The following is a 16,419-nucleotide window of genomic DNA, read 5'->3' as shown; positions in this document are numbered from 1 at the left end:
AAACAGATTGTAACTAAAGCTATTTTGACATCATCAAAAAGCACAGACACAGAACTGAGATTATAGCAAATTCCGACCAAAATGTTCTTTACAAATGAGGATGTTCCTTAGCAAGTTCTTATCCACACAAGCAGAGGATTTTCAGGGAAAAAAACACTTCCAGGTCTTTCATTTGGTGAGCTATTAATAAAAAACGAATTTTAATTAAACCCTTTTATATCTGATTGCAGGATTTTATTCACACTATTACAAGACCACTCTTCTCATTATACTCATTCATATTCTTCCCAACAGATCAAGTGAAGGGTAAATATTCAATTGGTCTCCCTATATACATTACCCTCATTCATTCTCGCTTTCCAACAAAGCCTTATCTTCCTTCTTATCAATTTATTTGTGAGTTAAAAGAGGTGACAAGACTTCATTCAGCCAAGAGGCGAGGACCCCTCCCCATGGCTTTAACAGAAAGTCTGCCATAAGGCCCACACATTCTCGTTGGATGTACGCACACAGAATCCTGAGCGTCTTGCTTAAAAAGGCCCACCGACGTCACAGGTCCGAAGGGATGCGATCTCGAATTCTGAAAGGGCGGCGGCGAACGCTCATCCTTGCCCGACCGCTGAGCACCATCCCGCCCCCGGGGCTCCCCGCTCTTACACCTTTGAGCGGTGCGGGGTGGGGGGCGCGGAATCCACGCGGAGGGCCAGCGGGCCAATGAAGGCAGGCCAAGGGGCTGTCACGCACGCCCCACGTCCACGTGGCCCGGCGGCCGCTCCCCACCCACCCCCAGCGCCGCGGCAGCGTCACGTGCGGGCCGGCGCCAACCCTTCGGAGCCCCGCTCGGAGCCGCGCGCCCGCCGAGGATGGTGGGCCAGACGGCAGGGCCGGGCCCTGGGCTGGAGCGCCGGAGCGCTCTCTGCTGGGGCCGGAGCCGCGGCGCGGTCCTGCTCCTCTTCTTCTCGCTGTCGCCGCGGCCCACCGGCGGGGCGGCGTGGCTGCTAGGGCTGCGGCCGGAGGACACGACGCCCGGGCGCGTGTGGCTGGAGAGGGGAGCCCTGCGGGCGGCCGAGGGCTCCAGCTTCTTGCTGCGCCTCTACTTCCAGCCGCCGGCCGAAGGGAACGCCAGCAGTAGCCACAGCCGGAACACCGGGAGGCAGCCGAGCGAGCGCCGGTTGGTCTTCGTCGAGGAGCCGGCCAAAGCGGAGAGCTGTCCGCAGCGGAGCGCCTGGGCCTCGGATGTGGAGGTGCTGGGCCCGCTCTTGCCCGGAGGCTCGGCTGGCTCGGCGTTGGTCGAGGTGCGGGTGAGGGAGCCGCGCAAAGGCGAGCCCGGCGCCGGGCCCGGAGGGCGCCGCTTCTGGCTCTGCGCCTGGGATGGGCGCGCTTGGCAGCTGCACGGCGCGCCGGGGGGCTTCGTGCTGCAGGTGGAGGCGGCGGCCGCGGGCTTGGCCGCGGGGCTGGTCCCGCTGCCCGGCGAGGGTTGGCTGCGGGCCTTGGTGGCGCTGGTCCTTCTCGCGCTCTCGGCGCTCTTCAGCGGCCTCCGCCTGGCCGTGCTCTCCCTCGACCCGATGGAGCTCCGGGTGTTGCGCAACAGCGGCTCGGCGGCGGAGCGCGAGCAGGCGCGCAAGGTGGAGGCGGCGCGCGGCCGCGGCGGGAGCGGCACCTACCTGCTGTGCACGCTGCTGCTCGGGCAGGCCGGCGCCAACGCCGCCTTGGCCGGCTGGTTGTGCGCCGCGCTGCAGGCCGGCCACAGCCCGCTGCCCGAGGCAAGCCAAGGGGTGCCCTGGCTGCCGGTGCTGCTCTGCACCGGCGTCGTCTTCTTGGGCGGCGAGGTCTTGCCCTACTCGGTGTGCTCCCGACACGGACTGGCTATCGCAGCTCACACGCTCTTCCTGACTCGCCTTCTCATGGCCGCCACCTTCCCCATCTGCTACCCGCTCAGCCTCCTGCTGGACTGGGCCCTGCACCAGGAGCTGAGCACCTTCTCCACCCGGGAGCGCCTGTTGGAGACCCTTCGCGCTGCTGACCCCCATGGCGACCTGGTGAGTCAGGAGCTGGCCATGGTGCAAGGGGCCCTGGAGCTCCGTACCAAGGTGGTTGAAGATATTTTGACCCCATTGAGTGACTGCTTTATGTTGCGGTCTGACGCCATCCTGGACTTTGCCACCATCTCCGAGATCTTGCGCTCAGGCTACACGCGCATCCCAGTCTACGAAGGGGACCAGCGAGACAACATTGTTGACTTGCTGTTTGTCAAGGACTTGGCCTTCGTGGATCCTGATGACTGCACCCCGCTGCAGACGGTCACCCGGTTCTACCACCGCCCTCTGCACTGTGTCTTCCATGACACCCGCCTAGATGCGCTGCTTGAGGAGTTCAAGAAGGGTGAGGGCCCGGGGCCCCAACTGCTCGCCTCCCGCCAGCATCACATGCCTCTCTGCTCCCTGTGCGCCCTGCTTGCGAGGTACCCTGGGACTCCACAGTGCCCACTCCTGCATTGGCTTGCCCTCTTCCTGTTGCCTCAGCTCACTCTTGCCCCACTGGGAGGATTGTAGCTGAACTTCTGGAAGGGGTGCAAATGTATGTGTGCCTGTGCTTTGGTCATTGCATGGCCCATGCAGTTCATTGGGATTATCCAAAGACACCCCTGCCCCCATTGTGTTTATCAGGGTTGATATAAAAGACTTACACCTGAATCTTTTGGGGGAGGTTTACGTGGGTTTGTAGGCATTGCTCCATTTCCACTCAGTTGTCCACATGCATGAATTGACATGGACATTACCAGTCTCTAGCCTAGTGATTCATGCATTTCCATTCCATGCTCTTTGCACGGGGGTTCTCTAATCTGGTTGGTACTGGCATTTTTCTTGTAAGGAGGGGTGGTGTTGCCAGGATCTGTGTACTTCAGCAGAAGATTCAGAATATCTTAGGACGCACTTTCCCTACACTTGGGAAGATGTCTTCAGCTAAGTCTGATTTATCTTGCTCTGTGTTGTGTATCTGACTGGCCCCAGGGCCCCACATAGCTCAGCCTTGGCTAGAGGAGCTAAGGATCAATCATTGGCTCATATGCAATTAATGCATGTGTTTCTAATGAACGGTGGAGAGTCTGCGGAACCCCCAAAACACACACATAACTTGTGCACCTGCCCCGAGTTGGAACGTGACCCCTAAAGCAACCATACTCCATCTTTTTTTTGTCTCGGCCATAAACACAATATGAAAGAAATATAGGGCAAATCAGGATTGCATAAGTCACATAACAAACCTTAGCAAGTTATGTGTGAAGAATTGTTTCCAGTCTGTGGCCATCTTCAAATGTGTCAGGGTCCTCCAGGGAGCTATATGAACCTCACTGAGAATAGCTGCTGTAGGGCACTGTTTCATGTGATTTTCAAATGATATGGAGCACTATCTCTCTCGCAGTATTGTGTGTAAGGGATTAAATTTGAAACAAAACAGAAAAACAGATGCACAAATTTAGATAATACATCTAGTGGCACTGGGTTGTGAACTGTAGATGGAAAAAGCTATTTTCTGCAAGCACACTATGAATATATTCACAAAGGCTTTCATGGCTGGGATCTAATGGTGGTTGTGGGTTTTTTGGGTTCTTTGGCCGTGTTCTGAAGGTTGTTCTTCCTAACGTTTCGACAGTCTAAGTGGCCGGCATCTTCAGAGGACAGGAGTAGCACGCTGAAAATGCCAGCCACAGAGACTGGTGAAACGTTAGGAAGAACAACCTTCAGAACATGGCCAAAGAACCCGAAAAAACCCACAACAAACACTATGAATAACTGGCAGGTAATACAATGGAGATTTATGAGTTTATTCTGGAGGCACATAAAGGAAAATAGGCAGCCTGTTGATTGCATTGTGCTGAATTCGGATATTGTGTGGCTCCTGGAGACTTAGGATCCCTTGGGTATTGTTTGATCTGTACATTAACGAAGTGGTAGGCAACACTCCAGTTGATTTTAAGTTTTCTGCAAGATGTAGGCAGCCTTCTCTGACAAGATGCTCTCCATATGTTTTCACTATGACCCCTACCATTGTTGGCCATTAGCCATGCTGAATGGGGCTGATGGAATTTCAGAATCCAAAATGTCTGTGTGGCACCATGTTGGGGAATGCTGTGTTGGGAGAAGGAAAGAGCATATATTCAAACAGGAACTCTGCTTTGATTGGCAGTGAAAGAGTAAGTTGCAGATTTATGATGATGCGGAAGTGCACCTCACCTTCCTGCTAACCTTTGCAGGAACAACCCGCCCATGTTTTGGTTTTCCCTTGACTGATCATACCACGGGGTTAGCTTTGCAGTTGGTAACGGAGCTGTTCCTAAAGAACTGACACCAATGATTGCAATTGTTCGATATAAATATATGTGTTATGTGCTGTCAAGTCATATCAGACTTTGGGCAACACCAACAGGATCTTCAAGGTATGTGAGGTATTTAAGGGAAGGTCTTGTCACTATCCCCCCCTTACTGTCAGTTTCCATGACAAGCAGGGATTCATACCCAAGTCTCCTGAATCCATCAGTCTGTCCTCGGCATAAATGTAACAGTTTCTGTTAGTACCTCTCTGCAATCAGTTCAGAGTCACAAACACCTCTGGAGGAAACTTGCCCTTCCATGTGTCTCAGGAGAACATTGTGCATCTTTTGGGCATATGTGAGTACCTTGGACCAGAATAATGCCACTTTTAATACAGTGCCCTGTGGTGTTTCTGCTTATCTCCAAGCATCCCTGAGGGATGCTAGAATTATTTGGCTGCCTTGCAGCTGGATGTACCAGATGCATGCAATCTAAAGCAGCTGCCCTCATGAAAGGCAAGGAGTTATATGTTTGGTCTTGAATTTGACTTCTTTCTTTAATCTCCAGGTGTGCACTACAGGCTCCCTTGATGCTGTTCAGCTTGGCTGTGGCCATATGGAAATCATTAAGTCTCATTGATGTTGTTCAGGGTCACTAGCTTTCACAACTTTATTGTGAGCCTTGTGACAGTGGATGCTAAAGCTGCAGCAGTTGAAATAGTCGGGTTTTTGCTTTCTTTCTTGAAAACTTCAGATTTTTAGACATTGTCTCCACAGTATAGCTGGAAAATCTTAGCATCCGAGATGCAAATAATAAAAGATACACTTTTTCTGAACTTTGACAAAGGGAGGCAGCAGTGCTGTGGAGAGCATTGTGCTGATTTGGATAAATATATAGAATGAATTTAGTGGAATTCATACATTGAATTAGCAGAGGATACTTGTGGTCACAGGGTGGGGGTGCCTTACTTCGCGAGCTTCTCCCAGTGGGCCTTTAATTGATGCTGCAGCTCTGAATGCTACCAGAAAACATCAGAATGATAACAAAAGTATTAAGTCTGTGGTCCTACATATCATTAGAGAGACCAAGATTAAGGATTTCTGAAATCCAGCTTGCCTTCCAGTCATCTCTGCTTTGTTGAGAGATTTTTTAAAAATAGCATTCAGAAATAGTCATATATTTGCAGTTGGTATCTAGCCAGTGCTGAATATTATGCCTCATGTTTTTTTCTTTGTGTTTCATCTGAATGCAGCTCAATAGAATCTTGTTGAGTCATGTTTAGCTTGCGTTCCCTATAGAGCTATTTCCTAGCAAATTATTCCCTATTTAGATGGTTTGGAAAGCTCTTCTCAAAGCAATGCACAAGAGCAGCTGCCAGCATTGTTTTGTAATAGGCATCATGTCACAGGAGCAGAGAAGTATGTATAAGCAGCTTAGAATAAACCAGAACCTTTTCCATCTTTAAGACTATAGTCCCTTTGATTTAAGCCCCGTACAATACTAATATTTTTTGTTTTCATGTTCTTATTTTTTATTTGAATGCCGCAGCTCTAAACAGTGACATTGTGTTGTCCTGCATCACAGTCAGTTGTCAGGTTTGGGTTTTTGCCAATGAGGTTTCCTTCCTACACTTTTCCCATATGTATTTTATGTTGAATGATCAGCTGCAACAATCTATTTCCTTAATCATTTTTCATTGGTCACCGTGTCAATCGAAGAAATTTCTAATGTTCAGCAATATGTCCACTTTCAAATCCATTTATCTTTTATGGTAGCTAGTGTTGAAATCCGCAATTACATGCCATCCAGTAGGATTACAGATATATAGCACAGTATAGTGCACATTTTCATAGCCAAGTTTAAATTCCTTTTGGATGTTATTTTTTTGTTTAAAAAAGTTGTTCCATGCCATGGGTATTTTGATGCAATGAATGGGTATCATTCAACCAAATTTCAAGATACTGCTGTTTGCCAATGTGTTCCACACTTTTGTTCTGGATAGTCAAATCATTCCGTGGTCTACTTATTATTGATTCTCATGAACATGGGTTTCTTACTAATTTTTCGACTGAGTTCATTCCTCTATTGACTTTACTAACATTTGCACATGGGCAAGTAAGACTATGTAATTGGTATATTGGAGGCTTTTGCAAAACTTTGGAGGGAAAATACTGTACTGTCATTTGAATCAACAAGTGCTTCTTTAAAGCTGTTTTCAGATCACAATTTTTTTAAAAAAGCAGCAAAAACACATTCTTCTACTTTTCTTTGTATCACTACAGTTTCAATCATATGATCTTCAGCTTTCATTGCTGCTTTTTTCTGATAATACAGGTTGCCAATTATACCAACATCTTGTATATGAAGACTTTTATTTATCAATAATTCTTTCAGACTGCCAAGTTGAATTATGTTAGATGCATTCTCATAGTAAAACTAATATTCATATATTGGTATCTCTTCTGAAGTACATGAATACAAAATAATCCTTCCCTGGTTCCCAATCTCCCTATGACTCTAAATGACACGTCAACTGCCCTTTCTTCACTATTCTGATATATTCTGCCATGTACCATTTTTATGCAAGCTAGCAAATGGCTCATTAAACTTATTCTATCATCATTGCAGGTTTTGACATTTTCCTTTTTTGAGTAATGTACGAAAGGTGAGTCTCAACCAAATTTAAGGAATGATTCCTGCTTTGTAGATTCTTTCTACGCATCTCAGTTATTATCTTCTAATATTTTAATACTTCTGCAAAAGCATCAATGAGTCCAGGACTTTGCTATTTGTAGTTAAGATATATTGCTCTTTTGATTTTGAATCCCCCTATTTCTGGTCCAGTATCACCATTTAGTACAGTGCATTTTGTTGATCTGCTGTCTTCAAATAGCAATGCAGTCCTTTCCCATCAAGTATCACAGAATTATTACTATCTGTTGGTAATGAGCACTATTATTTTTTGAAAGTATGCTGTTTTCTTGATGGTTATATGTAATAAAGGAATGGCTGTACTTAAATGTTTTGTTACTAGGGTGACAACTCTTAACAGTGAATAAAACATAGCCTGCCCATTATCTGTCTGTACACCATCATATTCTGGCCAATGAACGTCACTTCTTCAGTGGATCACAGTGTTCTTTGTTGCTAACTCTTTAAGTGTGCTGTAGATTTTTCCTGTGTCAGATGTACTTCATAGATTCTAAAATGTGGTCTGACTTTGAACCCAGAATAATTAGTACCATCTGGCCAGTTACAGCCTGTCAGAGACTGAGAGACTCTTAACATTTCTGTCTAGCCATGATGAGTGGAATATATAATATGGTAGTTTCCTGTACTTTCCACATCTCAGTGCAGGAGCTGATTGTGGAAGCTGCCATAATTCCTGCAGTTCTCTGTGTCAGAGCCCAAATGGCATCCTTTGCCTTGGTCTCCTGTTGGTACTGACATTGCTGGTGTCTGAGGTCTTGTGTAATTTAGAAATGATCTAGTTCCTTGAAGCTCCATAGGACTCTTGGTCCACCTTCTCCACAAGAAGTCATTATTTATTTTCCAGAAATCAGGTTAATTAATTGATGCCCAATAGTTGGCATGGATGAGGTGGTGGTGCTCATCAAAGTAAGTTTAGATACTGACCCGTCTGTGAAGGTAATCACAATAACAATATGAAATTACATAAAAATCAAAGTAATTGTTTCAGAAATACTTTAAAGTACAAGAAGTATAGTGGGTGGTGATATAAATAATTATTTGTGAAATACAGGCACTCCTCCAGAAGACAAGGCTTATAGTTATGCACAGAGAATTCAGAAATGCAGGCAACTGTATAGATGCATATAAATGAATCAGTTTTTGCAGTTTTTATCTTCTCATCTGTTTTTGTAAGGTTAATGGTTCTTAATTTTTGCATATTATTTATGTTGGTTGTCAACTTTCAAGAGAGTTCATCGCACTGTTGGTCAGTATATAAGTTGAATGAATAATTACATGCATCGTTGCATATTAAGTGCAGAGGCCCTCTGGAATAATTTACAGTTTACCACAACCTAAACCTTGTTGCAGCTAACTCCCTCATTGTTATTGCAAGAACTGCACCTAAACTCAGAAGGTATAATCAGAGGAAAGGTAGCAGATATATTACTTATTTATTTTATTTGTATTCTACATTTCTCCCAGTGAAGGACCTAGTGTGGCTCACAATATGAATTAAAACATACTGCTAAAACATGCTATTATAATATTAAAATGCAGTTAAACAAGTTATAATATTAGAAACAAGCACTGAATTAAAACAATTTAAAAACTGTTTAAATGTGCAACAAAAAGTAGGGAAAGTGCAACACACACTATTAAAGACAGCCTGTCTTTGCTAGCTTGCAAAAGGAGAACAGAGAGGGGCTTCTCTTGTCAGGGAGTCCAGCAGCCTGAGAGCAGCCATCAAGAAGGCCCTCTTTTTTGTCCTTGCCGTAGATGGTTGTGAAGGTGGCTAGATATAGAGAAAGGTCTTCACCAAGACCCACAGAGGCTCCTGTGGGGAGATACAGTCAAGTCTCAGCACTTTGGGTTCAAACTCCAATATAATACTAACAGCTAGCATTCAAGAGTGCTCTCATGGGCCTTAGAGGCCAATCATGTTTTGAGTCCTTGAATTTCCAGCCCTTGTGTGATACTTCTGATTTTGTATGTGAGAGTACTGTACTAGGGAAGCTAGATTCCTCGCTGAGAACCGCACTTCTAATGACTGAGGGTTCTGTGCCATTACAAAATAAATGCTTTCTTGGATTTCTTCTTTTGCCTTCCATTATTATGGACTACCTCTTAGCCAGAGCCTGGAAAAATTACTTTGTTAGACTTCAAATCCCAGTTACACATCAGTGGCATAAAACTGTAGTCAAGAAAGAAAGAAACTTCTCCAAGCTCTGCTCTTACCAATCCCAAATGTCATAGCAGAGTTCATTGTACATGAGGAAGACTATTGAGGGTGTAATCAATGGCTTATTGCTTAGATCCAGTATGCTTACCTCCCCCTGCCAGGAGTGGGGAGGAGTGTTTTTGTTTTACATATTCATTTCAAGACAGTCTTAATGTTAACCATGCCAGTGGAGTCAATAAACTCTCAAGCGTTTCACTTCCTACCTTTTGTTGGGTATAGTGGGTGGCGCAATAGAACTATTGTTCAGTTTGTTCTCTCCTTGCAGGTAAATCACACCTGGCAATTGTGCAACGAGTGAATAATGAAGGGGAAGGAGACCCTTTCTATGAGGTGATGGGGATTGTCACTCTTGAAGATGTGATTGAAGAGATAATCAAATCGGAGATTCTGGATGAGACAGACCTTTATAGTAAGTATTCGGGGGCCTGGTGCTCTGTCTTCTGCTCTCTCCCTGCTCCCACATGCCCACAGCTGAAGCTAAAGGTACTGCCTGTATATCAGAGGAAAGGGTGGAGATATGATCCCATCTAGTTTCTAACAATTTCACTTGCCATTCTTCCTTTGCTTAGCTGTGAAGCCCATGCCAGACTCTTTCTGCATGCCCTTCCTCTTTTCAGTTTTCCAAAGGTATCCACATAAGAGGGAATTCACGAGAGTCTTTCTACTGTGTGTGTGTTTTTGTTTAATATTCAACCAGCATCTTTAAATCCTCTGGTGCTGCCTCTGATGAGCCCCTCAGGAGGTGTTGAGCAAGAGCAGACAGCTCACCAGGGGCACTGGAGGCAAACTCCTCACATTTACTCAGAAGTAAGTCTCAAAGGCTAGACTCCTGTTACTCCTGTTGTTTTAACTTAAAGACTCCCCTGTAACACTCAGTGGCTTCCCTACAATGAAAGGGAACTTCAGGGGGGCTAGGAAATTTTGAATTTCTGAAAAATTGCCATGGTTGATGATATCATCAGCCTTGTATAGTTTATGTTACACAACAGGATTTCAGCCAGTGTGTTCAGCTACATAGGAGTGTTTACACTTGTGGCTTTGGTCAGTGACAGAGCTTATGAAATACTGAACAGTGTGGAAATAGAATTATTAAAACAAGGTAATTGTAACACCAGTATATACAACAAATGGTTTTGGCAAGCTAAACACAAGTTTGCAGTTTTGCTCTGAGTTTCAGAGAGCAGGGAGAAGAGATGAATATATGGTGCCATTTTTATATTAGCAGTGGTAGCACAAGTATATCTTTCCCATCCTGACAATCAGCTGACAACCGGAAGAAGGAGCGGGCTCCCCATCGTGGTAGGAAACCTCATGACTTCTCCATTTTCCGCCTATCGGATAGTGAGATGAGGGTGAAGATTTCCCCACAACTCCTGCTGGCCACACACCGCTTCATGGCTACAGGTATCCTGTGCTTCCTAAGCATTTTCTCTCTCTTTACATTTTGACTTTGCATTGCCTAGTGTTTTTAGAAAACATGATGCTTATATATCTTGAGGATTTTGAACAGGTGGATGCAAGCTGAGGGCTAGTTTTCCTTTGAGCTGGCAACCTGTAGGTTGTACCCCTCCTCCCAGAAACAAATAACATGAATTCAGTTCCCAGCCATTTTCCTGGCTTTGCAGGCATTGTTTTATATTTGTTTAAAGACATTTTAACTTATTCAGTGAATAATCATTGGTTACTGCTTTTATTATTATTTTTCTTTAAAACGGTTCTGTATCGTTATAGTTTTCACTGAGTAAGAATGCCTTCAATCCAAATTTTCTGTGTCAACTGGCAATTGTTATTTCCTGTTGTGTGACTCAATGATTAGGGACTGTCTGGGCATTAGGAAATTGCTGCTCTGTGGCTCCATGATGCCTAAATGGTCTCTAACCATAGAATCCTGTTATAGGAAATAACAGTTTCCAGTAAACACGCAAGGAAGCTGATAGAAGACTTCTGACTGAAGACTTCATCAGTTAAGGCCATTAGGAGGGTAAAAGCATTAAATCACATTTAATCATTCAATCAATTTAAAACAGTTTAAATAAATATAAAAGAGCGACTGCAAAGTCAGGGAAATTGTACTGCCAGTTTTCAGTGGCAGATCACATAACAATTTGTTGTGTGTGGTGTTTTTCTTAAAAAATAATATTTTTTTTACTGTAGGCTCCTGTTCTTCCATCTTAAATGGAGATATTCTACTCCAGTTTTGTATTCCAGGGTGAAGACTTTATTTCCTGTCTTAGAAATATGGTAGAGTGGTGAAAACTTTAAAAAACCCATTTCATCTGAAGAGGGCTGTCAATATATTCAATGGCATCATTCTGCCTTGTGTGCTATCATCCCCACCATAGTCTCTGACCTAGAGAAGTTCTTCCTTCTGCTTGAGCTGTTACATCATTATTGATAGCCCTCTTGGGCTCAAATAAAATAATAGGAGGCAGCCAGCCCTCTAACAAATCCTATTGTTCTCCTTTCCTCGCTTCCACTGTTGCAGAGGTGGAGCCTTTCAAGACCCCATATTTGTCAGACAAGATCCTGCTTCGGTTGCTCAAACACCCAAATGTCATCCAGGAGATGAAATTTGACCACAAGAACAAGCAAGCACCTGAGCACTACCTGTACCAGCGCAATCGGCCAGTTGACTACTTTGTACTCATTCTTCAGGTCTGTAAAGATTACTAATGGAAATGTATAACCCTCAAGGGTGTAGTGGTTGTGTAGTGTGTGCCCCTTTGTTGTACAGACCTACAGCATCATTTCTCTCGTGCAATTTAAAAGAGTGGTGCATCCTAGAGAAAAGAATGTGATATGGAATTCTGGCTCTTTTGTCCCCGATTTCCAATTGGTTAATCTATTGCAACAAAAAGTGTCCAGTAGCCCTTTACAGACTAACAAGTTGTATTTGGCCTGGGCTTTTGTGGACTGCCACTCACTTCATGAGATGTGTGTAGTGCTGTCTTAATTGTCCAAAATTTATTCACATACTTGGGAGAAGGGATGTGTGGGAGAACCTGTCTTTGACATTCTTTTATTCAGGGATACTTGTGATGAACCCAGAAACAGTGTACCCTGGCAGATTAATAGTCCACAACCCCCCCCCCCAATTTTAGAATATCAAAGAAAAACAACTGAAGAGTTCACCAACCCTTTCTCCTGTAGCACAAGTACTCACTGTTTATTTCATAACATACATTATCTCATCTATATTTTCATCAATTTACTGGTTGTTAATGATCACTAGTAAGATGATAATATTTGTTAAGAGATTGACTTAATAAAGGAAGTCATGGTCATTAGTTTGAAAAACCCATCATCATCATAGGCATCCTTCAGTCTCGAAAGACTATGGTAACATGCTCTGAATTGAGGAGTGCCCCCTCCAGAGCATGAAGCCTGGGTAAAGTAATATGGAGGATAGGCTGTTACCCAAGCAGCAGATCCCCCCTCTCCACGTTGCTGAAATGGTCCAATGGAAAGGCAAAAGCCAATACAACTGGTTCCAGCAACGTCGCAGGAGTTGGCAGAACAACAAGAACTGCCTTCGGGACTCCAGCTCCGGATTTTGCCTCTAGGTTAACTCCTGAAGCCTTTTCCATGAATGGATATAGCCACAAGGCAGTGGAGGTTTGAAATCGGAGTTTTCCTTCTCAAGCTGGGCTATTAATGGCAGAATCTTGGGGTTCACTAATCCATAGCATTGCAGCACATCAGAAGTGACTTGATGGCACAGAACAGTAACATTAAGATGGCAAATATGTGCACTTTCAGTGTTTCAGCTTCCCAGCATCCTGCTCCATACAAGTATATGAATAAATATCTGCTAACAGGTAATACCCCTTGTATCTGGTCACGTAGACTGCTATCCATAAAAGCTTATGCCAAGTAAAACCATCATAGTCTATGAGGTGGTGTTAGACTCTTGGTTGTTTTTACCCTAAAGCTTATGGCATTATAAATATGCTGCTGGAAAATCACACTACTCATCCTGATATTCCACTTCTGACCCTCCGTTTCTGTTATCTGTTGTGGGTGAATTGCAAGTTTAGTAATGCCCCATTTTAAAAATGGCTAAAAGAGATCAGTGTATAACAGGGGTCTCAAACTCAATTTACCTGGGGGCCGCTGGAGGCAGAGTCTGGCTGAGGCTAGGCCGCATCAGATTTTCCGCCAAGTGGAGCAAGAGCCCAAGGAAGCCACCCAGGAGTTTCCTTAGCCCGGCTGGGGCTCTGAGGAGGAGGAAGCACTGCTGGGTGCTGAGGCGGCTGCTGGCCGAGCTGGTGCTGGGGGTGCTGAGAGAGAAAGCGAGCTGCTTACCTGGAAGAAGTGATGGTTGTGGCTGCTGTTGGAGGCGTTGTTGGAGGCGCTCTTTGAGGATAGGCTGGGAGTGAGCTCCGCTCTCAGCATCACTCGGTGGTGGCTCAGGTGCTTGGGGAAGAGGGCTGGCAGCGCACCTCGCTTGCCAGCTCTCCCCAAAGACAGCGCCTCTTGCACCCTCCATCCGGAACTGCAGCCTGCCAGCTGCCAGACAGGCGGGCCGGCTGGCAGGCTGCAGTTCCGGATAGAGGATGCAACAGGCGCTGTCTTGGGAGATAGCTGGCGAGCAAGGTGAGGCTTTTTTTTAACTCTTGACAACAGAGGACGTGTGGGCGCTTCAGGGGGGGCAGGCTGGTTTTTTCTCACCCCACTTAGAAGCCTGGCTGCCGCATTCTGGACCACCTGAAGTTTCCGTGTCAACCTCAAAGGCAGCCCTACATAGAATGCATTACAATGGTCCAGTCTTGAGATTACAAGCGCGTGGACAAGAGTAGTGAGGGGCCCCCCATCAAGATATGGTCGCAGCTGGAAAATCCGCCATAGATGGAAATAGGTGGAATGGGCCACGGACGCCACCTGGGTTTCCATGGTAAGCGCCGGATCCAGATGTATCCCCAAGCTGCGGACCTCACTCTTTGTGGCAAGTGTCTTCCCCCCTAAAGAGAGGGAGTCACCTTTGCCGCTAATGGAAGGGCCACCCACCCTCAAGACCTCCGTCTTGTCCAGGTTCAGCCACAACCCATTCGACTGCATCCTTTCCAGTACAGTCTACAGGCAGCGCTGAAGGGATGGGATGGCATCCACTGAGGTAGGTGAAAAGGAGATGTAGAGCTATGTGTCATCAGCGTACTGATGGCACGATGCCCCACACCCCCTGATTACCCCACCCAGCGGCCTCATGTAGATGTTGAACAGCATTGAACAGATGATTGACCCCTGCAGAACCCCACAGTTGAGGCTCCGTGGGGCCGAGACACTCTCCCCAAGCTGTACTCTCTGGGGACAGTCCTCCAAGAAGGAATGGAGCCAGGCAAGCACCAGGCCACCAATCCCCAACTCAGCGATCCGCCCCAGGAGGATACCGTGGTTGATGGTATCAAACGCGGCTGAGATATCGAGAAGGACCAATAAGGACATATTGCCTCCATCGGCCTCTCTCAATAGGTCATCCAACAGTGCGACCAGTGCGGTCTCTGTACCATAGCGCCGCCTGAAGCCCAACTGGAATGGGTCCAGAGCGTTGGTTTCGTCCAGAAGCGCCTGAAGCTGATCTACCACCACCCTTTCAACCACTTTGCTAAGGAAAGAAACATTGGCAACAGGCCTATAATTTCCAATGTCGTCCATCGCCAAATTTGGTTTCTTCCTAATGGGCCTAATGAGTGTCTCCTTGAGGGCAAGGGGGACCCTAGCCCTCAAGCCCTTGCTGAGGGGGGGCAGGCCCTCCTCTCCATGTCAAGAAGGTAGATGAAGAAATAAGAAAGAAGGGGAAAAATAGAGAGTATACACTAGGAAAATGTAGTAAAACATTGAGTTAGATTGAGTTTGGTTTCTGACATCCAGCCATCAGACATGACCTAATATATTTCTCTGCCTGATCAAGGTGGCTTTTCTGAAAGAAAATCTAGAAGTGCCTAGTGAGTGAATAGGCCTTGCTCTTGCCCAGAGTGATTCTGTTAAGCTTTACTCTTGTAGAAACAGGAGCAGATATGAAAAGTGCTTGCATTTTTGATGACAAACACAAGAATCCCACAGCCAGGCCCCATGGCCATTAGTTGTAGGATTCTGGAAGTTGTAGTTAAAAAATATACTGTATAATCCCCCAAAACTTTCCATCTCTGAACAAGAATTGCTGGCATTGCTGAGTTCCATTTCCTTTGTTTTTGTTGCTTCTGCAGGGAAAAGTGGAAGTGGAAGTAGGGAAAGAAGGCCTACGTTTCGAAAATGGAGCCTTCACATATTATGGTGTCCCAGCCATCATGACTGTTACCTGCTCAGGTAAAAAAAAAAGTCCAGGGGCAGACACAACAAGTTGAGAGAAGAAGCCTCAAGGGTAGGGCTGGTCCCATGAGAACCTAGGTGACAGATTATTCAGAATTTAAGAGACAACTTGTATTGCTTACAAAAATTTGCAAAAAATATTCTGATTATTATTTTTCAGAGTTTTCCAAACTGAATGTATTACCACATTGGGCATAATAAAGAGCAATCAAAAACTGTGTTGGTGATGCCAGCATTTGTGGTGAATGAAGTCACAAGGAAGCATTGATTACCAGACTAAACACAGAAGAAGCCCTGTTGGGTGACTAATCTGTCCCTATCCTGACCAGAGCTTGAAAAATTACATTATTGATCTGCAGTTTCCAGAATCCCCTAGCGACCATGCAGAGGAGGGATTCTGGAAGCTCTGATAATTTTTTTCATGCTGTGGCCTTGATCTTCGGAAAACACTGTTCGTGTTCTACCAAAAGCTGTTCTACAGTTGTAACGCCAAACATCTTTTTAAGGAAAATTGTTTGGCTTCAGGTTGTTAATGAAATCAGAGTCTGTGTCACATTTTAGTTCTGTGCTGTACCTATATGGGGACATAGCATTTTGTTGTGGTTGCCAGAGGACATGCTGAAGCTGGCTTGGTGGAAGTTGGTGGGCTTAGGATACTTGAGGCTCTATTGTTGTGGAAGAGTCCTTGTATAACTGAATACATGGCATTTCCTTTTTAGGACAGAGTGTAAGAAACCCTTCTCCTTGTCACACCCCACAATTTCTGTATGAAGTTACACAAAATCCTTCTCCATAGAAGCCTGGAAGTATGGCATGGGAAATAGTTATGAAAAGTCACAAGCTGGGATAAAAGATAGCTATGAAAGG

The 16,419-nt window shown here is 45.4% G+C and overlaps 1 protein-coding gene across 4 annotated transcripts in view; it reads left to right on the top strand.

Annotated features, from left to right (window-relative positions):
• The first annotated feature begins 820 nt into the window (after window positions 1-820).
• Window positions 821-16,419, top strand: part of CNNM1 (cyclin and CBS domain divalent metal cation transport mediator 1) — a 28,462-nt gene continuing 12,863 nt past the window's right edge. For 2 of the 4 annotated variants that reach the window (XM_072995721.2, XM_072995720.2), the window contains exons 1-5: window positions 823-2,382; window positions 9,512-9,655; window positions 10,510-10,650; window positions 11,732-11,901; window positions 15,450-15,549. In XM_072995721.2, the coding sequence (XP_072851822.2) occupies window positions 864-2,382; window positions 9,512-9,655; window positions 10,510-10,650; window positions 11,732-11,901; window positions 15,450-15,549 (2,074 nt within the window). In that variant the 5' untranslated portion in view covers window positions 823-863. Of the gene's footprint in view, window positions 2,383-9,511; window positions 9,656-10,509; window positions 10,651-11,731; window positions 11,902-15,449; window positions 15,550-16,419 lie in introns of all 4 variants that reach the window. The other 2 variants (XM_072995722.2, XM_072995723.2) reach the window with 2 other exon arrangements.

This window comes from Pogona vitticeps, chromosome 3 (assembly GCF_051106095.1).
Source record: "Pogona vitticeps strain Pit_001003342236 chromosome 3, PviZW2.1, whole genome shotgun sequence".
In the NCBI taxonomy this organism is placed as follows: domain Eukaryota; kingdom Metazoa; phylum Chordata; class Lepidosauria; order Squamata; family Agamidae; genus Pogona; species Pogona vitticeps.
Note: the sequence above shows the minus strand (reverse complement) of the source record. Positions and strands in the feature narration are given on the sequence as shown.